The 26,845-nt window shown below is 44.9% G+C and overlaps 1 protein-coding gene across 1 annotated transcript; it reads right to left on the bottom strand.

The window, feature by feature from the left end:
* Window positions 1–933: 933 nt before the first annotated feature.
* Window positions 934–26,436, bottom strand: CHST7 (carbohydrate sulfotransferase 7). Its single transcript, XM_003317442.6, has 2 exons — window positions 23,936–26,436; window positions 934–1,577 (listed from the first exon to the last, which is right to left on the bottom strand). The coding sequence occupies exon 1, from the start codon at window positions 25,425–25,427 to the stop codon at window positions 23,967–23,969; it is 1,461 nt and encodes a 486-aa protein (XP_003317490.2). The 5' UTR covers window positions 25,428–26,436; the 3' UTR covers window positions 934–1,577; window positions 23,936–23,966.
* Between the last annotated feature and the right edge of the window lie 409 nt (window positions 26,437–26,845).

The following is a 26,845-nucleotide window of genomic DNA, read 5'->3' as shown; positions in this document are numbered from 1 at the left end:
CTTTAGGCCTGGGGTTGGCAAACTACAGCTGGCTCCTGAACCAAGTCCAGCCCACTGCCTTTTTTTGTAAATAAAGTTTTATTGGCATGACTAGGCTCATTCATTTGCTTACTGTCTGTGGCTGCTTTCCTGCTACAATGACAAAGCTGAGGAGTTGCCACAGAGATCATATGGCCCATAAAAAGTAAACAGCTATTTACTATCTGGGCCTTAACAGAAAAAGTTTCTGCCAGCCTCTGATTTAGATGCTTGAAGAAATTCAGTTTTAAAATAAATAGGGCTGGGCGCAGTGGCTCACACCTGTAATCCCAGCATTTTGGGAGGCCAAGGCCAAGGTGGGTGGATCACCTGAGGTCAAGGGTTCAGGACCAGCCAGGCCAACATGGTGAAACCCCGTCTCTACTAAAAATACAAAAATTAGCCAGGCATGGTGGCATGCACCTGTAGTCCCAGCTACTCAGGAGGCTGAGGCAGGAGAATCACTTGAACCCAGGAAGTGGAAGTTGCAGTGAGCCAAGATCGTGCCACTGCATTCCAGCCTGGGTGACAGAGCGAGACTCTGTCTCAAAAAACACAAGATGTAAAAATCACAGCAACAGATTTTTGAGGCTTTCTAAAATGTGCATTAGGGTTAAAAGATAGATAGATATACTTTAGCCTCTGCCTGTGACTCCTCCTTGCCTGTAACCATCTTTAACAGGCTTTGAATGTAGAACCCTGAAAAAGGCATCACCAACTGTTGGCAACATCAGCTAGTAAGACTGAAGCAAGTGGATTTGACATTGCAGCTTAATGCTTAAGTAAGTTCTTACTGGATAATTGCTGAAATTCTTAAACCCAATATACAGTTTCTTCCACAGTCTTCATATTCCTTTGTATGTAGACTAGCTTTTACCCAAACCATGCAATTGAACTGCATCCAAACAAAACAAATCCTGTCATTAACATGACTCCAGAGTCATTTAATAGTATAATTACAAAAACGCCAGATAGAAAAATTTTAAAGTAAAAGTGTGTTTCAGTTCATTAGGGTTCTCCCAGCCCAGGGAGAAAAATTACTTTTTAAAAATCAGTTCTGGGTAGAGGGAGACGGAGCTATTTGAAGGACAGCTGGATGAGTCAGGTTAAAAACAATACTGCCCAGACCTATTATTATTTAATAATATTAAGTAATTTAATCAAGACAGACAGGACTGCACTTGGCCCTTATTCACATTGATGTTTTCGTCCAGACACCTGCTGATGTGAAATGGTACCAAATCACATCTCTTCTTTGTTGTGAGGATGCCTTGTTGAAATGGCTCCAGCAGTGGCAGGTTCAGCCTGGGAACTAAAGCTCTTCCTGTTTTACGGCCATAAATATCCACATTGCACTGTCACTTCCTTACTGGAAACTTCATCTCAACCAATGCGTCCGTCATTATTGAACAGCTCATGATATTCCTGCTCAGCAGAATTGCACAGCAGTTGGTAGCAAGTCAAGTCCCAGACTCTGACAGTGTGACAGATTGCCTCCACAGCGCTGCTTCTCCAGTGCTGGGGCAGCATGCTGAGTGCTCCTGTTCGTGGTGACTGACCTAGAAGGGAAGGAACAAAGGACGTCTGAACTTCAGAACACAGAAATCCCCAGAAAGAAAGTCTGTTGGACCCTGATGACATAAGGCCTTTCAAATCAGAAACCTATAATCTTCCAAACCCATACCGAATCAGTATCAACCATTTCTGGTTTGTGAAGACAGACCAGAAGAAAATGACCCAAGAGGTGTTGGGTGAGAGTGAAGATGGGAAAACTCTGGGGGCGCCTCTGTTAGCATGGCTGCGCTTTCTGCAGCTGCTGTTGTGGAGCGCCTGCTGAGGAGAACAGGGCTTTCTGGGACCTTCTGGGTAGTGTGTAGGAGGAACTGGGATTGAAACCGTACCTTTAGGCACCAACCACGTACCCATCCATTCTTCACTTATGTACCAGTTCATATGTGCAAAATGCCAACAGCAACTGATGATTCTATAAAACTGAGGCTGTAGATAGGCAGTGAGTCCAGCTTTCTATCTTTGTGGCACCTGAACTTTTTTCTTCTTTCATTTAAACACATTGCTTGTGTCACTCTATGTGAGCAGTGGAAAGTGGGCTGACTCTAGTGTGTCTGAACTAGTCCTGTCACCAGTTTCTTGCTCTCCTGTGATCCTTCCTCTGATCCTGGATGTGTACCAAATTTGACATTTTCTAATGGAGTGAAACTGTCCATCAGCTTAATAGAACCACTGATGCAAAGTTTGGGAAAGGCAGTTTCAAGATGATTTAAAATGTGCAATAAAGATTCACACTAAGCATTAAGGAAAAGCTAATTTCAGAAATGCTTTGAGGCCTTTCTATAATTTTTTTTTTTTTTGAGACAGAGTCTCACTCTGTTGCCCAGGCTGGAGTACAGTGGCATGATCTAAGCTCACTGCAGCCTCCACCTCCTGAGTTCCAGCAATTCTCCTGCCTCAGCCTCCTGAGTAGCTGCGACTACAGGTGTGCAGCACCACACCTGGCTAATTTTTTGTATTTTTAGTAGAGACGGGGTTTCACCATGTTGGCCAGGCTGGTCTCGAACTCCTGACCTCAAGTGATCCACCCATCTTGGCCTCCCAAAGTGCTAGGATTACTGGCATGAGCCACTGTGCCCAGCCCCTTTCTATAAATCTTTAGTATTTTGCTAGTACACACGTTTCATGAAAGGGCTATATAAGCAAAGTGACCCCCAAATGCAGAAAGGGCTGAGAAACCAAAGAAGGAGGCAGATAAGTCCAGCTTGTCATCACAGGGTGATTTTATTGGGGAACTTATGGACAGAAGTATGGTCTTGAGCAGCTGCAAGGCAGATAGATCTCCACACCATTACCCCCCACCCCCAGACCCAGGGATTATAAACCACAGGAAAAGGTACACGTGTTTCAGAGGGAATGAGTAGGAGTTTGATCTAAGGGCAGGATTTATGGTAAGGATGTGCTCTTAACACAAGGAACAATAGATGAACTGGAAATCTCAGAGGCATTCCTGGAACCAGGGTTAATCACAAGTCAACATAGTGGATTAGCATCCAAGACGGAGTTACTTCAGCCTCCACAACAGGTTACTTACATAAAGAGCCACCACATCAAATTTCAGTCTTTAATAAAAACCAATTTCCAGGTGGGCCGACTTTTTTTTTTTTTTTTTTTTTGACAGAGTCTAGCTCTGTCACCCAGGCTGGAGTGCAGTGCAATGATCTCGGCTCACTGCAATCTCTGCCTCTTGGGTTCAAGCGATTCTCGTGCCTCAGCCTCCCGAGTAGCTGGGATTACAGGCGTGCACCACCACGCCCAGCTAATTTGTGTATTTTTAGTAGAGACAGGGTTTCACCATGTTGGCCAGGCTGGTATCGAACTCCTCACCCCAGGTGATCAGCCCGCCTCAGCCTCCCAAAGTGCTAGGATTACAGATGTGAGCCACCGCGCCCAGCCAGATGGGCTGACTTCTAGTTGACAAGATGGAATAGATGCACTTCTCCTTATTCCTCCCACAAAGTATAACTAAAAACTCCAAATATTATGTATAAAACAAAGATAAGAGTCTGAAGGGTGGAGAGAAGAAGGCCAACTGACTAGGAACCTTGGCAACTGAGGAATACTGTGACCCTGAGTTTTCTTTTTGCTGCCTCTATATCCTGAATGTTGTGTGCTAAAGAAGCCAGCAAGCCAGAAATGCCAACTGTGACAGACACACACAAAAAAGCCCTGAAAAAAGCCTGTTACCTCTAGCCAAAGGACAGGAAAGGTTCACTCTAAAAAAGACAGAAACCAAGCACCACAATTAAAAAAAAAAATCCCCTCTCCTGTGAGCAAAGCCCTAGTGGGAAGCCAGGATCTCTGGACTGCCACCTTGACCTGGCAGTAACCAGGTGATGTGCCCCTTTCTCCACCAGTGTGGTGTCAGTGGAGGCCTGCTAAAATAGAAGATTTAAATAAGATTTGGAGATTCATAAGATAATTCTTCCAGTGTCCAGGACAATAAAAAGAGCACTTGTCAAACCAAGAACCAGGGAAATTTCAGCTTGAATGAGAAAAGACAACTGATTCATACCAACACTGAGATGACACAGATGTTGAAATTATCTGAAACAGATTTTAAGTGGCAATCATAAACATCCTCAATTAGCCATTACAAACACACTTGAAGCAAATAAAAAAATTGAAATTCTCAGCGAATAATTTTTTAAAAAGCAACCAAATAGAAATTTTAGAACTGTAAAATACAATAACAAAAATTTGAAAAACTCACTGGATGGGCTCAATAGCAGAATAGAGATGATAGAGTAAGGACTTAGTGAATCTAAAAATAGAACAATAGAAATTATCAAATCTGAACAACAGAAAATAGAGTTAAAAAAAGATAAACAGAGCCTCAGGGGCCTGTGGAACCATAATAAATGATCTATCATGCATGTCATCAAAGTTCCAGAAAAAGAGACTGAAAAAGTACTTGAAATATGGCTGAAAGTTTCCCAAATTTGGCAGAAGACATAAATTTACAGATTCAAGAACTTGAGCAAACCCCAAAGAAGAAAAGCTCAAAGAAATCTACACCAAGCCATGGCACAGTCAAACTTCAGAAAAGTAAAGACAAAAAAATCCTGAAGGCAACTAGAGAGAAATGACACATTAATTATGGGAACAACAATATGAATGCCAACGGATTTTGCATCTGAAAGCATGGGGGTCAGAAGGAGGTGACACGACAGTTTTCAAGTGCTGAAAGAAAATATCTGCCAATCCAGATTTTTCTTTTTTTTTGGACAGAGTCTCACTGTCACCCAGGCTGGAGTGCAGTGGCGTGATCTTGGCTCACTGCAACCTCCGCCTCCTGGGTTCAGATGATTCTCATTCCTTGGTCTTCCAAGTAGCTGGATTACAGGTGCCCGTCACCGCACCCAGCTAATTTTTGTATTTTTAGTAGAGATGGGATTTCGCCACGTTGGCCAGGCTGGTCTTGAACTCCTGACCTCAAGTGATCCACCTGCCTTGGCCTCCCAAAGTGCTGGGATCACAGGCGTGAGCCACAGTGCCCAGCCTCGATCCAGATTTCTATATCCCATGATAATATCCTTTAGGAATGAAGGTGAAATAAAGACATTTTCACATGAAAGAAAACTAAGATAATTTTTGCCAACAGAACTTTTATAAAAGAACTGCTAAAGTTCTTCCCCAGAGAAAGGAAATGACAAAAGGAGGCTTGAAATATCACAAATGAAGAAAGAACAACGGAAAGGTAAAATATGAGTAAATTTAATAAACTATTCTCTTGAGTTTTTAAAATTATTTTTGATGGTTGAGGCAAAGTAACATTGTATGATGTGGTTCTCAATATATGTAGAGAAAATTTTTAAGAGACTATTTAAGGGGCAGGATAAAGGAACCTAAATGGAGATTAGTTTTCTACATTTCATTGGAGGTAGTAAGATGTTGATGCCAGTAGGCTGTGATAAGTTACACATGTATAATTCAAGGAAACCACTAAAATAAACATACAAAGAGATACCCTCAAAAACACTACAGATAAAATGAAATTCTAAAAAATGTTCAAGTAACTCAAAGGAAGACAGGAAAAGGAAAACAAAGGAATAAAAACAGAGGGAACAAACAGAAATCAAATTGAAGTCCTAAAATATCAATAATTAGATTAAGTATAAATGGTTTAAATATATAAACTAAAAGAGATTGGCAAAATGGATTTAAAACCATTACCATTAATTTCTAATATAATGAGATGGGTTGAAAGTAAAAGGCTGAAAAGGATACACCATACAAACATTAATCAAAAGAAAAGAAGAGTAGCTATATTAATATTAGATAAAATAGACTTCAGAGCAAAGGAAATTACCAGGGACAAAGAAGAATGTTACATAAGGTTTAAAGAGTCAATCCAAAAACAAGATATAGCAATCCTAAATATGTACAGAGCAAATAGCAGAGCTTCAAATTTCCTGAAGCAAAAACTGAAAGAACAGAAAGAAGAAATGGACGAGTCTATAGTTGAAAACTTCAACACCATTCTTTCAACAAATGATGGACTCACTAGACAGAGAGTAAGGATACAGAAGGACTGAACAGTACCATCAACCAACAGAATTGAACTGACATTTATAGAACATTCCACCTATTAACAGAATACACATTATTTTTAGGTATACATGGAACATTCACAACATGAACCTATCCTGGTCCACAAAACAAATCTGAACAAATGTTTAAAAATTGAAATAATAATAATAAATTAAATAACCATAGTGTAATCAAACTAGAAGTCAATAACAGAAAGATAGCAGGAAATTATCCAGAAATTTTAAAATTAAAGAACATACTTAAATATAATTCATTGAAAATAAAACTATATTGAATGAAAATGCAACATCAAAATTTGTGAAGCTAAGAGGAAAATGTGTAACACTAGATACATACATGAGAAAAAAAGATCTCAAATCAATAATCTATGTACTTACCTCAAGAAACTAGATGATTAAAAAACCCAAAACAAGCAGAAGTAAGGAAATAATTAAGATAAAAGGAGAAATCAGTAAAACTGAAAACAAAAACAATCAAAATACAATGAAACAAAAAGCTGGTACTTTGAAAAGATCAAAAAACCTCTATCAGCCAGGTACAGTGGCTCATGCCTGTAATCCCAGCACTTTGGAAGGCCAAGGCGGGTGGATCACTTGAGGCCAGGAGTTCGAGACCAGCCTGGCCAACATGGCAAAACCCTGTCTCTACAAAAAATACAAAAATTAGCCGGGTGTGGTGATGAGCACTTGTAGTCCCAGCTACTCGGGAGGCTGAGGCAGGAGAATTGCTCGAACCCAGAAGGCGGGTGAGCTGAGATTGCATCACTGTACTCCAGCCTGGGCAATGGGAGTGAGACCCTGTCTCAAAACAAAACAAAAAACAAAAACAAACAAAAACAGAAAACAAACAAAAAACTTCTATCAAGACTGACAACAGAAAAAGAGAAGACAAACATTACCAGTATCAGCAATGAAACAGGGGTTTTCATTACAGACACCACAGACATTAAAAGGCAAAAGAAAAAAAAATTACTAAAAACAACTCTACATCCATTAATTTGACAATTTAGATGAAATGGACCAATTCCTCAAAAAGCACAAACTACTATAACTCACCCAATATGAAATAGATAATTTGAAAAGTCCTGTAACTACTAAAAAATTGAATTAATAGTTAAAAGGCTCTTGAAAAAGAAATCTCATTCACATCCTTTGCTGGGACATGGATGAAGCTGGAAACCATCATCCTCAGCAAACTAACACAGGAACAGAAAACCAAACAGCAAATGTTCTCACTCATAAGTGGGAGCTGAACAATGAGAACAGATGGACACAGGGAGGGGAACATCACACACTGGGGCCTGTCAGGGGGTGTGGGGCAATGGGAGGGAGAGCATTAAGACAAATATCTAATGCATGCGGGGCTTAAAACCTAGATGATGGCTTGATAGGTGCAGCAAACCACCATGGCACATGTATACCTATGTAACAAACCTGCATGTTCAGCACATATATCCCAGAACTTAAAGTAAAATAAAATAAAAAAGAGATTTTTTTAAAAAAAAGAAATCTCGGCCAGGCGCGATGGCTCACGCCTGTAATCTCAGCACTTTGGGAGGCTGAGGCAGGCAGATCACTTGAGGTTAGGAGTTCCAGACCAGCCTGGCCAACATGGTGAAACCCTATTTCTACTAAAAATACAAAAACTAGCTGGGTGTGATGGCGCACCCCTGTAATCCCAGCTACTGGGGAGGCTGAGGCAGGAGAATCGCTTGAACCCAGGAGGCAGCGGTTGCAGCGAGCCAAGATCGCACCACTGCACTCCAACCTGCGCGACAGAGTGAGACTCCATCTGAAAAAAATAAAATAAAAATAAAATGAAATATAGTGACAATACCAAATACTGTGAAGATGTAGAAAAATTTGATCTTTCAGACATTGTTGGTGGGAATGTAGAAGGGTACAGCTGCTCTCAGCAACAGTTTGGTAGTTTCTTATAAAACTAAACAGACACTTCCACACGATCCAGCAATTGCATTTCTGGACATTCATCCTAAAGAAATGAAAACTTATGTCCACACAAAAACCCATACACAAATATTCATAGTAACTTTATTTGTAATAGCCAAAAACTGAAAACAATCCAAATGTCCTTCAGTGAGTGAATGGTTAAACAAACTGGTACAACCATACCATGAAATATTACTCAGCAATGAAAAAGAACAAACTATTATTAAACAAGACAACCTGGATGAATCTCCAGAGGATTACAACTGAGTGAAAAATGCCAATCTCAAAAGGTTACATATTATGTAATTCCATTATATAACATTATTGAAATAACACAATTATAGAGATGGAGAACAGATTAGTGTTTGCCAGTGAAAGGGGTGGGATAGGGTAGGGTATGTAATGATAATGAGGGTAGCACAAGAGAGTTTTTTTGTGTTGATGGACTAGCTTTGTGTCTTGATTGTAGTGGTGTTTACACAAATCTATATGTAATAAAATTACACAGATCTATACACACACACACAAAATGAGTACACGTAAAAACTGCTGAAAATGGAATAAGGTCTGTTGTTAGATCTCACCAGTGTCAATTTCCTGGTGTTGATATTGATCTACATATAAGGTGTTCCTTTGGGGGAAGCTATTTGAAGGGTACACTGGACCTCTTGTACTGTTTTTGCAACTTCCTGTGAGTATATTATTTCTGCAGTGGCGTGATCATAGCTCACTGCAACCTCAAATTCCTGGGCTCAAGTAATCCTCCCACCTCAGCCTCCTGAGTAGCTAAGACTACAGGCACACCCAGCTAATTTTTTATTTTTTGTAGAGACGGGATGCCCTTATGTTGCCTAGGCTGGTCTTGAATTCCTGGGCTCAAGTAATCCTCCCGCCTTGACTTCCCTAAGTGCTGGGATTAAAGGCATCAGCCACCACACTCGGCCTATATAATTATTTCAAAATAAAAAGTAAAAAAAAAAAAATCTGTCATTGTTTCTTTGTGCAACGTGTTGAGCTCTTCACTCGGGTTGCTTTAAAGACCGGAAACAAACTTGGCATTAACTCAGGATGGTTTTGTCAATGACTAACCAAGTGCTAAATGTTGCCAGGTCAGATCCCATTTCTCAACAAACTTTTATGGAGAGTACTACCAGCCCAACATCTGTACCCATAAGCACTCTTTTATATCCTTTTATTAAAAAATCTTTGTATCTACCCAAAAGGCTGCTTTTCAGGCAGGTTCATATTTTTTATTGAATCGCTGGCAGTACAAGGTGAGGGAAGGAGAGATGTGTGCTCTGAAAGAACTATTGCTGGCTGCTGCTGGGGTATTTGAAGAACTTAAATGAAGTACCGCTAATTCAGGCGGGGCAACCTCACAAGGCCCTTTCTTTCTGCAATGGGTTCCTATTCCCCCGTGTTGGCCTCTAGTTCCTGAATGTCCCTGAACTATGTCAAGGATGCTTATATATCTTCCGGTTCTGACTTACACCTTCATGAGACCTGTGGCTCCCAAGTACACCCTAAGTAAACTATCAGCTAATTTCCTACCATTTCTCAATATTTTTGGTTGTGTTTAAAACATAAATGTGTCTATGAATTCTTAGTGTGATGTTTCCTCAAACTCTTAAGTCCCCAGAATCTTAAATAGAGGATTAAGAATTTAATTCACTCTTTTTTTTTTTTGGAGACAGAGTCTCTCTCTGTCGCCCAGGCTGGAGTGCAGGGGTGCGATCTTGGCTCACTGCAGCCTCTACCTCCTGGGTTCAAGCAATTCTCTGGCCTCAGCCTCCCGAGTAGTTGGGATTACAGGTGCCTGCCACCACACCTGGCTAATTTTTGTATTTTTAGCAGAGATGGGGTTTCACTATGTTGGCCAGGCTGGTCTCAAACTCTTGACCTCAGGTGATCTGCCCACTCTGGCCTCCCAAAGTGCTGGGAATTACAGGTGTGAGCACAAGGATTAAGAATTCAATTCACTCTTAATCCAGATCCCAACTCTTCTTAATATTATGAGGCCCTGTTCATAGGGAGCAATGAAATATTCATCTTTGGGTGCATATTTAGAACTCAAACCCTCAGTTTACCAGCCAGCTGCAGTTACCAAGTAGCTAGTTTTGTCCTTTTTTTCAGCTGCTAGATGTCTGACAAGGAAAAATTAAAATTTTAAGCTGCTAAACTTCTTGGTTACAACTGTTTCCACTTGCCCAGAATCTGGGGAGAATGAAAATGTTTGCTACTCTCTGTATCACCTGAAACAATCATAGACCCTTCTGTTTATTCCTAAGTCAGAACTATTTAAAGACCTATCCTGTAATAATAGAAAATTCATAATAAAAAACTGTCTTCATGCAATTAATCTCAAGAATTATAAAGGTTTTTATATACCGTTGTTTTGAAAAGCACGCATAAAAGGTTTTTTGTAAAAAAAAAAAAGTGACATTGAAATGTGAGGTCATTCCTCAATATTCAAATAATTCAAGAATTGGCTTTCACTTTAAAAAAAAAGCATGGTTATTTATTTAAAGATTGAAAGTCATATTTCAATGAGCTGGGTGTAATTTTATCTCCTTTGCTACAGTTCCCTTGAGTGTTTAAATGACCAGCCAGGCCCTAAATGCAGCTGGTTGACCTACTAATAGCCTCATTGCCATCAAAGGGAAACTTCATTCTGGGTTCATTCTGGGTCTATGGAGCCTGGATTGCAAGCAGTTGGCTCGGCTGAGGCTCCTGGGGCTACAGCAGAATAACTCAGGAAGACGCGCTTTTAGCATTTTAATCATACTTTCTTCAATCTTTGAAGCCGGGATGGGGGAGGGGGATGAATCAACTTCCTGCTGGCTTTAAAGTTAGAGAACAGAAGATTCAAGCCAATGAACTTGCAACAGGCTCTGCCTCTCTCAGTGGCCTTCCTGTGCCCCCCATTTCAAGTCAGGTAATGAGCCTAGGGCCTCCCAAATGAATCTGGGAACTTGCACGGGGACCTCATTTCTACTCCTTGAATTATGTTTGTCAATTTGGGCCTGCTCCTCTTCAAGTTTTTCTTGGTCTTGCCTCCAAAACGTACGTGCCTGTGACTGGACTCAGTTATCCTGTCCCTGCCCACACACTTGCACCAGGTGAGGCACCCTGGATTGACCACCAAAACTACTTCACAGATGCTAAAAGTTGGTGCTGGCGCTTAGCACTTGAGAGAGCTGAGATTTCCGAGTATTCAGCAAGTCCTGTTATCACCAGCTGGATGACTTTCCAGCCTATTGTAACAGCCTTCCTCCTGGACCACCTCCAGAACAAATGGGCTGAGGAAGGGCTTGAGCGTCCTTTGCAACGGCTGTGTCCTTATGGGGTCTTCTCCCAGCATCCTAAACTGAAACCACACTTTGTGGATGATGTTAATATCTAAGCTTATCTGTTAACCCAGGTTAAGCTTTCTTAACCTTCCTGTTTTCACTTCAAATTAGCAACTACAGTGCCAAGGAAAACGGAAATGAGTGACAATGTTTACAACAATAGCACCATTAAGTTGTTTTTTAAGGGAGCTGCTTAGGGATAATGTTAAAATAATATTTGAAATAGCAGAAATCTCGAAGTACATTCCCTCATTGTGACTCCAAAGCAAAATGTAATAGGAAACATTTAGTTTGCTAATATAACTGCACCCCCAGATAGCCTGGAAACGTACTTTAAACAGCATTAAATGTTATTCATAATTTCCAGACATTTAATCTGAAAAATTATGTGGCAGTGGCACGGGGTGCTAGTTATTTATACTTGCACTAGTCAATAACAGTTTCAGTCATATTCAACTTGAAACAACTCTCCACTCAGGTTTAAAAAGAAATAGAGGCTGAGTCAAAACAAAACAAAAACAAAAAGACAAAACTCTGGACTGGGGAGTGAGGGGAGAAACTTGCCTGGACTTGGATGGCCCCAGTGGAGAGCTAAAGAGACACACACTCCCGCCGTCACCTCCCACCGTGGGAGGAATTCAATGTAAAATCTCAATCCACGTGAGTCATTCAAGCCCAGAGTCAGCCAGTACAAAAATTAAATGGGCATTATTTTTCCTCTTATTCTAGAATAGAATAAGATAATAACATCTCTCCAGTTTTATGATACCCACCCCAGCTAAAAATTTCCCAAACTTTTGAGCTCACTTGAGAACAAATGGATGCACACCAAACCAGTATTAATAAAACCTGGAGCCAGGCGCGGTGGCTCACGCCTGTAATCCCAGCACTTTGGGAGGCCGAGGCGGGTGGATCAGCTGAGGTCGGGAGTTTGAGACCAGCCTGACCAACATGGAGAAACCCCATCTCTATTAAAAACACAAAATTAGCTGGGTGTGGTGGTGCATGCCTATAATCCCAGCTACTCGGGAGGCTGAGGCAGGAGAATTGCTTGAACCTGGGAGGCGGAGGTTGTGGTGAACCGAGATCGTGCTATTGCACTCCAGCCTGGGCAACAAGAGTGAAACTCCATCTCAAAAAAAAAACAAAACAAAAAACCTTGGAAACAGCTGAGTTTGCCTAGTTGACTTTTGTTTTTTCCTTTCATTGAGCTGCTCCAAGATATAAATTTAGTTGGCATACCTAATTGCTTTTGTGAGTAAAGTTGCTCCCAACTCCAATAAAGGAACTGACTCAGTATTTTATAATATATATTTGGACAAGCCACCTGCAGATGTTTGCGATCCACTAAGTGAGAGTGGAAGGGATTTGGGAGAGCACAGAGCTGGGAAGTGACCTGGAGCTTAGATCTGCAATTCAGGCTGCCATTGGTCCCCATAGGGGTTATCAGTCAAATGAGCAACTGAAGTTTCCCTACCCCCACACTGGGACTGCCCAGGAAGTCTCATTCTCTGCCCTTGATCAGCTTTAAGATTCCCAGGTTAGAATGGCTAGTCAGTGTACAGAATCTATGGACCAGCCAAACTCTAGCCAATCACTGCAGGTATCTCTCCCTGCAGAGTGAGGCAGTATGTTTGTTCCACCCTTTCCTAGCCTTTCTTGTCCATGGTCTTGTGGGAGTAAAGTGGCTCCATGGCCTAGAGCAGGTTCGTGTTGGCATAGGACATTGGATCGTGGAGGCCAGTCTACAGGATTGCTGGAGGTGGCCGCACTAAGGATCAAGACATGGGTTTTTCCTGAGCTCAGATGATTTCTCTTCCCCTTTGACTGTTGAAAAATAAAAATGGCTGGGTGTGGTGACTCACCCCTCTAATCCCAGCACTTTGGGAGGCCGAGGCAGGCGGATCACTTGTCAGGAGGTTGAGACCAGCCTGGCCAACATGGGGAAACCCTGTCTCTACTGAAAATACAAAAAAATTAGCCAGGCGTGGTGGCAGGTGCCTGTAGTCCCAGATACTCTGGAGGCCGAAGCACGAGAATCGCTCGAACTCAGGAGGCACAGGTTGCATTGAGCCGATATCGCGTCACTGCACTCCAGCCTGGGCAACAGAGCAAGACTCCGTCTCAAAAATAGATAAATACATACATAAATAAATATGAAGTAAAATTATTTTAAAAGGCATTCAATAATGTTAGGAATTTTGTTATTCTTTGCGAGGGATGTGTACGTTTTTGGCCAATCATCTCCTTTTTGCAAAATTGCCCTCTGTAATTCCTAGCAGCTAGAAAATGGGACGGTGGGCCAGGTGTGGTGGGTCACCCCTGTAATCCCAGCACTTTGGGAAGCCAAGGTGGGTGGATCACCTGAGGTCAGTAATTCGAGACCAGCCTGGCCAATGTGGTGAAACCACATCTCTATTAAAAATATAAATATTAGCTGGGCGTGGTGGCGCATGCCTGTAGTCCCAGCTACTCTGGAGGCTGAGGGACAAGAATTGCTTAAACCCGGGAGGCCGAGGTTGCAGTGAGCCCAGATCATGCCACTGCACTCCAGCCTGGGCAACAGAATAAGACTGTCTCAAAAAAAAAAAAAAAAAAAGAAAAGAAAAAAAGAAAGAAAGGAAAAGAAAAAAAAGAGAAAGTGGGAGGGTGCAGAAAGACAACAAAGAGGAACATTTTTGTTATTTGCAGACCCTGAAAAATGTGTTTTTTTTCCTTTATTATATCCATGTTAGTGATATTCTTTATTATAGCAAGAGACAGATCTACTTCTCTTACTTCTAAAATCTGTGTATTTAACATATGCCAGTTCTTGGCTGGTCGCCAGTTGGTCCTATTTTTAAAATATTTTGTTGATTTTAGCATTTTTGGCTTACTGTTCCTATAATTTCTCTGAGGCAGTAAAGAGTCCTTTTTGAGAAAATATGGTCTCAATCATGGGAAAAGTGACCTCAAAGCTCTGGTACAATTTTTCCTAATGTCTACCTTATCTGTCTGGATATAATGACTTCTTCAATTAGCCTCTGAGTTCCCTCCTAAAGCTGCTCATAACTTTCCTCACTTCATCATCTTTACTGAAGAACTCACAGTCTTGATCACGGCTGCACTCCCCATGCCTTACAAAGCTTTCTGTGATGTTCTATTTCAGGGCAGAATTACACACTTCAGCCCTTCAGTTAGGTTGGCTTCCTGGTTTCCAACCTGCTGGATACCATGAACCAGTGATATTAAAATCAAACAAGCACTCCCTCTAGGCATTTGGATTTCAGGCCAGACTTCAGGCTTCTTACTGGCCTACTGGCCCAGAGAGTACCCTGCATCTATCTTCAGGGCATCTTTTTTTTTTTTTTTTTTTTTTTGAGACAGTTTCACTGTTGTTGCCCAGACTGGAGTGCAATGGTGCGATCTCGGCTCACCACAATCTCCGCCTCCTGGGTTTAAGTGATTCTCCTGCCTCAGCCTCCCGAGTAGCTGGGATTATAGGCATGTGCCACCACGCCTGGCTAATTTTATATTTTTAGTAGAGGCGGGGTTTCTCCATGTTGGTCAGGCTGGTCTTGAACTCCCGACCTTGGGTGATCTGCCTGCCTTGGCTTCCCAAAGTGCTGGGATTACAGGTGTGAGCCACCGCACCCGGCCAAGGCACATTTTAACATTCTAGAAAGGGCTTCGATTCTGTAAGCAAAACGTGTCTACCTCAGTGGCTATTTTCAGAATGTGACTCTACAGCAAAGTTCTTCCTGCTCCCATCCATTTCATGGGAGGGGAATCTGCTGGCACAGAATATAGTCATCATTGAAATCAAATGTGGTGGCCCTCTTTCACAGCCTCTTAATCTCCGAATTTAAAAATAATCACCATCAGAAGAACTGGAAGTCATTACGTTAAGTGAAATAAGCCAGGCACAGAAAGACAAATATTGCATGTTCTCACTCAGATGTGAGCTAAAAAAGTTGATCCCATGGAGGTAGAGAATAGAATGGTGGTCACCAGAAGCTGCAAAGGGTGTGGGGGTTGTCGTGGAGACAGATTGGTTAAATGGGTATGAACACACAGTTAGATAGAAGAAGTAAGTTCTAAGTTCAATAGCAGGGTAGGGTGACTACAGTTAACAACAATGTATGGTATATTTCAAAATAGCCAGGAGAGAGGACTTGAAATCTTCCCAACACATCAAAATTATAAACACTCGAGGTGATGGGCACCCCAATACCCTGACTTGATCATTACACACTGTGCATGTAACGAAAAAATCACATGTACTCCATAAACATGTACAAATATGTATTCATAACAGATTTTAAAAAATATTTATCATCAGCTGATGCTCTAATTTATTCTCAGCATCCAGCAGGGTGGTCTTAATTATGAACAGGGTCAGCTGCAGAAAATGTCAGACCTGGCCACTGGCTTGGTGCCAGGGTGCCAAGCGGGCCGGGGAGCAAAGCTGAAGGACTCCAATTATAGACACATCACTGAGCTCCGCAATTTTCTATTTTCTCCAATTAAAACTGCTTCCTATTCAATTCCCAAACAGTTCCCACTTGCCTGTGGACTTGAATTTGAGCCAGAGCTGTTTCTTAATCCCTACTATTCTTATTTTATACTGCACCTCAGCAGAAATGTCCCTTTCAATAGAGCAAGTTCCTTTTATTTCTACTATGAAGCAAGAGGCTGAGGAGCCAGGAGACCTCACAAAGAGAGGGGTTCATTTATTAGTCACCTTGTTCAACTGGAACGTCAGACACAAAAAAGTGAGGCCAGTTTAGTTTTTTTTGTTTCATTCTTTTCTGGCCTGCTCATGCTGAGGGCAGGCTGAGACAAAGCATACTGAAGAATGTTAAACCAGCTGTTTGTAAATGTTTTTCAAAAGCATCACTCCCAACTATTTATATTACATTCGTATTCATGGGAAGAAAATCTCTGCCAAGACAAAAAAAAAAAAAAAAAAAAAAAACCTCTTAGAAAACCGTCTGAATCCTGCCTCAAAAACTGCAAATGGGCACTTCTGCCCTTCCCCTGCTGAGACCACAAAGAGGGCTCTCAGGAACATAGAGAAAATGTATGAATGGTTAAACCTTATTTAAAATCAGCCTAATTTCCCCAGTGATAGGGTCCCCAAATTGTTTATGCTCGAGTCAGTAAGTACAATCCCCTGCAACAGTACCAGAAGAAGGCCGCCTGAACAAGAACCTTGCTAAAACCTGATGTCCTGTCGAAGTGTGATTTTCTAAAGGGATAATTTTTATACCAAAATGTATCCATTTCTTCAAAATAATCACAAAAATAACACTCTCTAAATACATGTGGACTGTAGAAGGGCTAAGAAGTTGATTTCATTTTGGCATTCCAGTGACTACAACCCAAAGTATGAGGCCATCATTCATCATCAGAGATGAACTGTAGGGTCAGAGAGAGCCAGGATGCCAGCAGCAAGAATTTTCCATTCATCAAACTGGCCAAGATGAAAAAATGAAATCAAATCTATGTTGTTGAAAGTCTGGGAAACAGACGTTCCAAGAAATTGCTGGTGGTAGTGAATGTTGGACGACTTTGAAGAACATTACCTCTCAAAATGTACAAAGCATATACCTTTTGCTATATAAGGTCACTCTGCTATAGGAATTTTTCTGACAGACATACTCACATGTATGCAAATACAAGGACCCTACTAGAAATGCAATGAAATAGAGCACAAAACTATAACAACTAAATGCCCTACAGTATGGAACTAGGAGCTAGTTAAATATGTTATAATACATTCCTACCATGAAATACAATATAGCTATTAAAAAGAAGATGAAACGGGAAGATTTTCAAAGCAATAAGTGAAAAAAGTGCAGAACAATAAATAGAGTTCAATCCCATTTGTGTATAAAAAGGCTATATTTTTCTGCCGGAATTTGCATAAAACATTTCTAGACATATACTACAAGAAATATTGTGGCTGCCTCTAGGAAGTGAGACTGGCAGGTATTTTATAAACTTCTATCCTGTTAAATTCTATTTTTGACCGGGCGCAGTGACTCACGCCTGTAATCCTAGGACTTTGGGAGGCTGAGGCGGGCAGATCACCTGAGGTCAGGAGTTCGAGACCAGCCTGACCAACATGGAGAAACCCTGTCTCTACTAAAAATACAAAATTAGCTGGGTGTGGTGGCGCATGCCTGTAATCCCAGCTACTCAGGAGGCTGAGGCAGGAGAATTGCTTGAACCCAGATGGTGTAGGAGAGGTGAGCCGAGATCGTGCCATTGCACTCCAGCCTGGGCAACAAGAGCGAAACTCCGCCTCAAAAAAAAATTTCTATTTTTACCACATGCTTATGTTATTTCTACAATTTTTTTTTTCTGAGACAGAGTCTTGCTCTGTCGCCCAGGCTAGAGTGCAGTGGCGCGATCTCAGCTCACTGCAACCTCTGCCTCCCTGGTTCAAGCAATTCTCGTGCCTCAGCCTCCTGAGTAGCTGGGATTACAGGCACGTGCCACCATGCCCGGCTAATTTTTGTATTTTTAGTAGAGACAGGGTTTCACCATGTTGGTCAGGCTGGTCTCGAACTCCTGACCTTGTGATCCACCTGCCTCGGCCTACCAAAGTGCTGGGATTACAGGCATGAGCCACTGCACCCAGCCCTTATTTATTTATTTATTATTATTATTATTATTATTATTTTTTTTTTTTTGGAGACAGAGTCTGGCTCTATCACCCAGGCTGGAGTGCAATGGCGCAATCTCAGCTCACTTCAACCTTTGCCTCCAGGGTTCAAGTGATTCTTCTGCCTCAGCCTCCCGCGTAGCTGGGACTACAGGTGCCCGCCACCACGCTCAGCTAATTTTTGTATTTTTAGTAGAGATGGGGTTTCACTATGTTGGTCAGGCTGATCTCGAACTCCTGACCTCAAGTGATCCGCCCGCCTCAGCTTCCCAAAGTGCTGAGATTACAGGCACAGGCCACTACGCCTGGCCCAGAAATCCTTTTAATTTGACTTCCTCTTCTTATTGGTAAGAACACTAAAGCTGAAAAGGTTTAGGGACTTGCCAAAGGTCAATTAAGTAGTAACCAGGAGAGGCAGGCCCTGATGCCTGGGTTCCCATGCCGTAATTCAAAAACTGACTTCATATAGAAAGCAAGGAATGACTGTTACTACTTTATGTCCACCCCTTGCTTTGTAGGACCAGCCTCCTTCCCTGTTCACTCATCAGACTTGACAAGTCTTGACTTTTCCTTAACACCGTATCCATCAGCTGAGGGGTCCTGCCAGGGAAGGCAGGCCCAAATGGGAGCTCCGAGAATGCCTTGATCAAAGGTAGCATTAACCTCACAAGGAGCAATAATGATTTGGACATGGATGTATTTTTAAAAATTGTTCACACCTCATTGCAGCCCTGCTACTCAGGTACCTATCCATGTGCACACACACATGCGCACACACACACCATCCTAACTTCCAGCTCTCTGGCTCAAACCTAGCACCCAGGTTGATATGCTATTAGGAGTCTGAAGATAATTTTGTTGAATGAGAAATTCTATATAGGAGCAATGTTTCAAAAATGTCCATTCTGGGCCGGGCACGGTAGCTCACGCCTGTAATCCCAGCGCTTTGGGAGGCCGAGGTGGGTAGATCACGAGGTCAAGAGATCAAGACCATCCTGGCCAACATGGTGAAACCCCGTCTTTACTAAAAATACAAAAAAATTAGCTGGGCGTGGTGGCACACACCTGTAGTCCCAGCTACTGGGGAGGCTGAGGCAGGAGAATTGCTTGAACCTGGGAGGCAGAGGTTGCAGTGAGCCGAGATCGCACCGCTGCACTCCAGCTTGGCAACAGAGCAAGACTCCATCTCAAAAAAAAAAAAAAAAAAAAATGCCCATTCTTTAGCAGTCTGTGTGTAAGCAACAGCTTCACTTTTCAGTGATATTTATTTATCTTTTGAGACAGGATCTCTCTCTATCATCCAGACTAGAGTGCAATGGCGTGATCACAGCTCATTGCAGCCTCGACTTCTTGGGCTCAAGCGATCCTCCTACCTCACCCTCTCAAGTAGCTGGGACTACAGATGCGTGCCACTACCCTCAGCTAGTTTAAAAAAAAATTGTAAAGATGGGGGGGGGTGTCTCACTATGTTGCCTAAGCTGGTCTTGAACTCCTGACCTCAAGCGATCTTCCTGCCTCAGCCTCCCAAAGTGCTGGGATTACAGGTGTGAGCTACTGCACCCGGCCTCAGTGATATTTATACATAAGCCTATATAAAATGTTTGTGGCCCAGTTTCCTGATTAAAATAGATTTTCAAAATGATTTGGTGGTGGTTGATGATTTCTTTTCCTGTTTACATGATTTCTTTAGAAAGAAAGCTTCCTGATTGTTAGGGTTCAAATTACAGGGTGTTTGCCTTCTTTCCTAATTTCTTTCAAAGGATGCATATGTCATGTCAAGAGCAAAGATCAAGGTGCCTTAAATGCCTAGCGGGATGAAACTTTGGGACCTACCAAGGGCAGACATTAAAGGGAGACATGCTGAAAAGGACAGGATAGCACATCAGTCTGTCCAGAACAGTGGTGGATAGTGTACAATGATGGATTATTAGATAATTAGATAATGAGCTACAGACAACAAAGCATTTGAAGGCATGTGAGAGGGTGATAAATGGACCCATGTATAATTGAGGACATTTTCCCCTTTCCATAATAACACCCTACATCTGCTTGGCACTTCATAGCTCCAAGTTCTTTCACATAAATTACTGTGGCAAGCAGTTCAGTGCTCATCAACAGCCCTTTATTCCCCATCCTGATCTTGTTCCGGTGGCAGCCTTCTGGTCCCATCTGGCCCAGGGGATGAATCATGACTGGTCCGAGCCAGAGGTTCTCAGCTTTGGCTATACAGTAGGATCATCTGGGGAGCTTTTCAAACATCCCAGTGCCTGAGTCTGGGGACTCCACTCCAGACTACTTAAATCAGAATCTCTGGGGGTGGAGCTCAGGCATTGGCATTAAAAAAATAAATAAAAAAGCTCCTCATGTAAATGTAATGTTCAGCCAGGGCTCAGAACCGCTGGTCTAAGCCAATCACAATGCTCCCATTCCCTTTCACCAATGATTGGGCTAGGGCAGGCTGTATAACCCAGTTTTAGCTAATGAGACATAAAAGGACGTCGGCTGGTAAAGGGGGTTCTGGGAAAGGTGTTATAATTTATTAAGGCTGGGTGCAGTGATTCACATCCATAATCCCAGCACTTTGAGAGGCCGAGGCAGGCAGATAGCTTGAGCTCAGGAGTACAAGACTAACCTGGGCAACACAGTGAGAGCCCCCACTCCCCGCCCATCCCCAATCTTTGCAAAAAAAAAAAATTTCTTTTAATGAGATCGAGTGGTGGTGTGCACCTGTAGTCCCAGCTACTTGGGAGGCTGAGGTGGGAGGATTGCTTAACCCTGGGAAGTTGAGGCTGCAGTGAGCCATGACATTGCACTCCAGCCTGGGTGAAAGATTGGATGTGGTGGTATGCACCTGTGGGCCCAGATGCTCGGGAGGCTGAGGTGGGAGGATCACTTGAGCCTGGGAGGAGGAAATTGCAGTGAGCCAAGATTACACCACTGTACTCCAGCCTGGGTGACAGAGTAAGAGCTGCCACTCAAAAAAAAAAAAAAAAAAAAAGAGCATGGCAGGAGGAAAAACCCCTCCACCCCTTACTGGCTAGATAGCTTCCTTCCTTTCTGTATTTTAATAACCCTGTGTCGTTGTGTGAAGATGTTTTGCTTGGAGCTGTGGCTACCATCTTGTTACAGTGGGAAGATAAGCCAGTGAATGAAAGCCAAGATGTAAAAGATAGAAAGGGCCTAGGTCCTTGGTGACTTGGTTCAGGGTGCTACGGCCCCTACCCAGACCAGAAAAAACTTCACTGACTCCCTCACTGCCAAATCCTGGCCATTGGGTATGGACCATCCAGAAGTTACTCACGTTAATTCACATGTGGCCTCTCTCCTCAGTTGAGCTGAGGGCACCCTGAGATGCCCTGTGGGGAGGATGGCTGTAAAGTTGTCGGCTTTCCTGTGTAGGCACTGTCGGCAGCTCAGGGATATTTTATTTGTTCAGTGGTTGGGACATATTAGTAATAAAGCTGAGTGTGTTTTCCACCTCATACTAGCCTAGCTGGAGTATCAGGGTGCTGCCAGGGAATGCCAAGGCAGGGGCCAGGTGAGGTATAAAAGAGAGGATTATGAGCTCTGGAGTCTAACACCAAACACTGTTCCACCCTCACCAGCCCAGGTATGACTTTGGGCAAACTACTTCTCTGAGTCTCGGATTCCTCATCTGGAAAACTGGTATAAATAATGATATATGTACAATGCCTAACTCAGTGCATGACACATAGCCCTTCAGTAAGGATCCCTCCCCCTCTCTTCTCCTCCCTTCTCTAGAATAGAGTGTGACAAACTTTTGGAAAACCCATCAGTGAGTCGGCAGTAACGTTATCTTCCTAGGAACCAAGAATACAAGCACTGTAATCAACCCACTGATTGGTGGTAAGTGCCCAATGCAGGAGGAAGGACTCAGTCACTAAAGTCTGGAAGAGCCTAAAGCTTGCTCCCAGATGTCCCTGCAGCCCTGCAAAGGAAGCCCCATCGGCCTTCCAAACAGCAACACCAGTGTCTTCCCTCACAGTCACTGTCACCCACACAGACTCTAACTTCCTAGAGGGCAAAGACTGTCCTCTACCCTCCTCTCTATTCTCTTTAATGCTTCACCCCAGCCAGTACTCAAATAAATGTTAGTAAAAATGGAAAAAAAAAAAAAAAGCAAAAGTTTCTGGGAGATTGTCATGTCTTAAAGCCATAAAATGCACAGCATTCCGCCCAGGGGAGGAGTTCCCTCAGGCCTGTGAAGAAGGGTTAGGGACAATTACTGTTATATCTGTAAATACAGGATCAGCAGATGAAAGGATGTTTTTGTTAAGATGTGACAAGTCACCCTGTGCCTTACCTTCCATCACTCTGGAAATCAGGAAAGAACACAGACTTCCTAGCAATTTCAGAAACTGACTAAGAAAACCATTTGATTACTGGGAGAAAAATTAGTTAGCCAGCTTCTGAAATCACTCTGAAACCCTGGTTCTGTAACAACAACAAAATCCCTCTTCATTAATATCTTCAATGTTTGTCCTCAGAGCTTCATCTCAGGGGAATGCTGAATTACACTATAAAATAATGAATGGAAACTTAACTCACTTCCGCCCACCCAGCACTGCTTTTCCTCCTCCTCTGGACTGACTGCACAGTGCAGAAGGCGGCACCCTTCCAACTCACATAAAGTTTGGGGAAACACACTCCCATGTCACTAAGTAGACTCCTATGGTCAGCACTGTGCAGAACAAACCCTTCCCTCAGGCCATACACTGACCCACACAGAACACATTTTGAGACTGTTTAAGCCCCACTTTAGCATCTTCAGATATACAGAAAAAAACAAAAAACAAAAATGGAAAAACAAAAAAGAGGGGGCAGTGTCTTTTCACAAAGCTCCTCCTGCAGTCACAAACTGCTACTGCCAATTGAAGGCTCCATCTGTCAAACGGATGGGGTGGAGTGGGGGACACCCAACCCTGAGGTCTTGTCGACACTAGAGGAAGCTGACCAGGCAGCTTTTGTGACCTGATGTGAATGGGATATGGTCAAATATCCTGCAAACGCCAGCTACAGGGAGAAGGGGGAAGGGAGAGGAGGAGGGGAAGGGGGAGGAAGAGGGGAAATGAGAGAGGGAAGGAGGGGGAGGGGAGACAGAGAGGCGCACATGAGCCAGAGGAAAGCAAGTCTATTCACTACACAAGCGCCTGAGACACACAATGTGCAAGAAGTGTTGCAAGAGCCGCCGGACTGTGCCTGCATGTTTGGAAATTCAGGAGAAAAGCCCTGGAGCCTGCGCATAAAACAGACAGAGAAGAAACATGAAACAGAAAGATTAGGGATAGGTAGGGTTAGAATCAATGCCTTTCCACCAAACTCTCTGCTTTTGGCTTTCTCTGTGCCTGTAAACACCATTGCAAAGTCTCCTCACAGGACAAACTGGCATCAAGATAACTCCATAATCATCAACCTCAAATGGTTTCCGAAATCCTATACTCCACATGTCAATTCCCAGTCTCACGGCTCATTATGACTGTTTCAAACCTTCTCTACTCTCCTCAGCCCTCTGAAACCTCCTACTTCATACAGGGGAATGGGAGTGCAGAGACCTGGCTTCCACCTCAGTCACGCCTAAATATCCTCTCTCATCTCAGGATCTCCCTCTAAGGAGGCGCGAGGCTAAGCTGGAGATTCCGATGAATCTACCAAATTCTACGAGCAGGACTTTCCCATCCTCTTGGACCTGATCTGATAGAATGGGATCCAGCATGGTACCCTCCCCCCTACACTTCCCCCTCCCCAGGCCATCCCCCTCCCCAGGCCATTCCAGGCTCCCGGAAGACCAGTCCCGGTCCCTGCCTTGGCCCGGGCCACCTTACCCGGATCCGTGCCGGGGACAGGGATGGGAGGCTACGTGGCGCCGTCGGCATCCATCTCCAGCGGCGTCTCCCCTTCCCTGGGCTGCTCCGCGTCGCCCTCCTCTCCGCTGCGAGGGTAGGCGAGCAGACGCATGGCTGGAGCGCAGGCGGCCTCCACCTGGCGCACCTGCTCTCGGCTCAGGCGCTCGCGCCAGGCGTGCACCGCCTCCCGGGCGTCGCGCGCTGACAGGTGGAAGGGCCGGTCGGCGCCGTAGGCCGCGCCGCGAGTCATGTTGAGCGCGAAGGCATCGAGCGCTGCGAGCGCGCGTAGCCCGGAGAAGCGCAGCAGGCGGCGCAGCTGGGTGCGTGGCTGCCGCACCAGGTCCTCATAGCGCAGCCTCAGGTAGCGGCGCCGCAGCCAGGCGGGCGCGCCGCGCGCGAAAAGCAGATCGCGCAGCCAGGCTTCGCAGATCACCTCGAGCGCACCGGTCAGGAAGAAATCGGCGCGCGGCGCGGCGGGCAGCGCGCGAGACTGGCCCCCGGGGCGAGCACCCACGCCGTGCGCCAGCAGCACACGGTGGAAGCGGTCGCCCCTCTGGCGGGTGCGCAGCACCTGGATGCTCTCGCGCAGCAGTCCCTGCCTAGACTTGAGGCGCGAGTTGTGCACCGCCCTCGGGTCGCGGAAAAGCTGCACCACCTTCAGGTTGAGGCCTGGGTCACGCAACAGGGGCACCAGCACGCCCAGATCGAGCAGGCGCACGTCCTTGATGACCACCACCGGGTACTTTCGGCACTCGGCCTCCAGGGCGCGTATCGCCACGGGTGGGCAGCTGCGCTCGCAGGCGGTGTCCTCGACGAGGCCCACCTCGGCCCGGGCACGGGGTGCGCCAGGACACAGTGGCGGCGAGCAGATGACCTTGTTAGTCCGCCAGCGGAAGAGGGCGGCCGTGGTAAGATTGGCCGTGTCCGGGGCGCGCGCAGCGGAGTCCCCCGGCGGCGCGTACAGCCGCAGCACGGAGAAGTCGCAGCGGAAGAGCGAACGCAGCATGTCGCGCAGCGCGCCCTGCAAGCTCTCGGCGTCGCCCGGATACAGCGCCTGCCATAGATGCCACATGGGCTCATACAAGTAGAAAACGTCCGGGTGCTGGTTAAAGAGTTCGCCCAGGAAGGACGAGCCGGTGCGCCAGGTGGCATGCACGTAGATGTGCTGCTTCTCGCGAGACACTGCCTCCCCGACAGCGCCGCTGAGGTTGCTTGGGAACCGAGGAGACTGGTTCGCGCCCCCTTCCTCGGCGGCCCGCGCCTCCGCGCCCTGCTCGCGTTCGCCGGCCGCCGCCGCCTCCAGGCTCCACACTCCCAGGCTGCGCTGCAGGCCGGGGCAGTGCTCGGCGCCCTTGTCCCCGTCGCGGCCGCCGTCCAATACGGAGGGGACGAGCAACAGCACCAGCGTGTACAGCACCAACAGCAGCGCGAACTTGCAGTACTCTCGGCGTCGCCGCCGCCGGCCCTTCATCGTTCACCGACCCTCCAGAGCGGGTCGGGCGCCAGTCTTCTCCCGTTCCTCAGAAATCCCGTGCCAGGTCCGCTCCTGTGGCCTCTCCCGGCCCCTCTGCGCCGGGAGGAGCAGAGCCGCGGGGCCGCGCATCCACAAGGGGAAACTTGGAAGGCGGTGGTGCTACTGACGGCGCCCCTGCCCTCTCGGCTCAGCAGCCGGAGAGCCGCCTATTGGCCGGCTTGGCAGCCGCCCGCCCCGCCTTTCTGCCCGCCTGGGTTCGCCCACGGCTCTGCCAGATCTGGGCGGGGCTGTAGCGGGGCTGGGACGCCGGCTTACCCAGCCAGACCCCCACCTTTCCCCAAACCCTCCGTAATGAAGTCTTCATCAATGACTTCAGGCAAAGGAGGGGCCTGTGTGTACAGAATGTACCCAGTAAAGGGCCATAGACCCCACCCGGAGAAGGTCACTGCCTCTTCTGTTTTATGTCCCCTGCCTAGCCATCGCTATCCTAGGCAGATAAACACTCGCCACTATACATCCAGCGCCCCCATCAGCCCTGGAGTGGGTGTTACTGAGTTCCGGACTGAAAGATAGAAGATTGTACGTGGCAGAGCGGTCCAGGGGGGTTGGAGATACTACTGCATCCACGCAGCACATTTCATAAAGTCTAGCCTTTGTGAAATTCTAAGTGTTGTGTTCCTTAGGGTTTCACCAGCTGATGGGCTCTGCACATTTTACCAATACTCTGGGGCCCAGTTTGGTCATTTGTAAAATGTGAATAATTCTTAGTACCCATGTACCTCCTGGGATTGCGAGATTTGGGGGTTGTTACCACAGTATAACCCAGCCTATTCTGACACCTATGAGCAAAAGACATTTACAGAATCAAAGTGGTAGAATGGTGACCTTTCTCAGGAGCTCGGTGTTTAAAAGGACCCGTAAGAAGAAATGTGTACCCAAAGATAGATGAAAAAGAGACAGGAAGTCCAACAGGCAGATGAAGACTAGAGTTACTAAAATTCAAAACAGAACCAAAAAAGATACATTTTGCTCTGTTTCATCAGGCTAATGAATAAGGAAGTGAGAGCTTCCTTTCACCAGCTTGGGGAAGGTGTTGTAAAGTTAATAAAACATAGAAAGCATATCTACTTATCTCCACCAGGGGAAGGTGTTCAAATTGGAAGAGTGAGAACATATGCAATGCTCTCCACTGGTCTTTTTCATCACGGAAGCTACTCCACCTGTGAAACCACTGACTCAAGCATTTCGTTTTCTTTCCACAATTCCCCTCTTCTTCCAGCCAGTTGTTCAAATCTTCCCTATTCTCCAACCTCCACTTTTTGACCACCACCCCCACTTTCTTCTCAATTTTTCATATTCAGATGAAAGATGCCATACCATTATTTTAATAACACTCCCTCCAATAAGCTAAACTC

This window comes from Pan troglodytes, chromosome X (genome assembly GCF_028858775.2).
Source record: "Pan troglodytes isolate AG18354 chromosome X, NHGRI_mPanTro3-v2.0_pri, whole genome shotgun sequence".
Classification (NCBI taxonomy): domain Eukaryota; kingdom Metazoa; phylum Chordata; class Mammalia; order Primates; family Hominidae; genus Pan; species Pan troglodytes.
The sequence above is the reverse complement of the archived record's forward strand: the minus strand, read 5'-3'. Positions and strand labels throughout refer to the sequence as shown.

Excerpts from the sequence above, each read along its gene's own strand:
- CHST7 (XM_003317442.6), bottom strand. The coding sequence starts at position 25,427 with ATGAAGGGCCGGCGGCGGCGACGCCGAGAGTACTGCAAGTTCGCGCTG.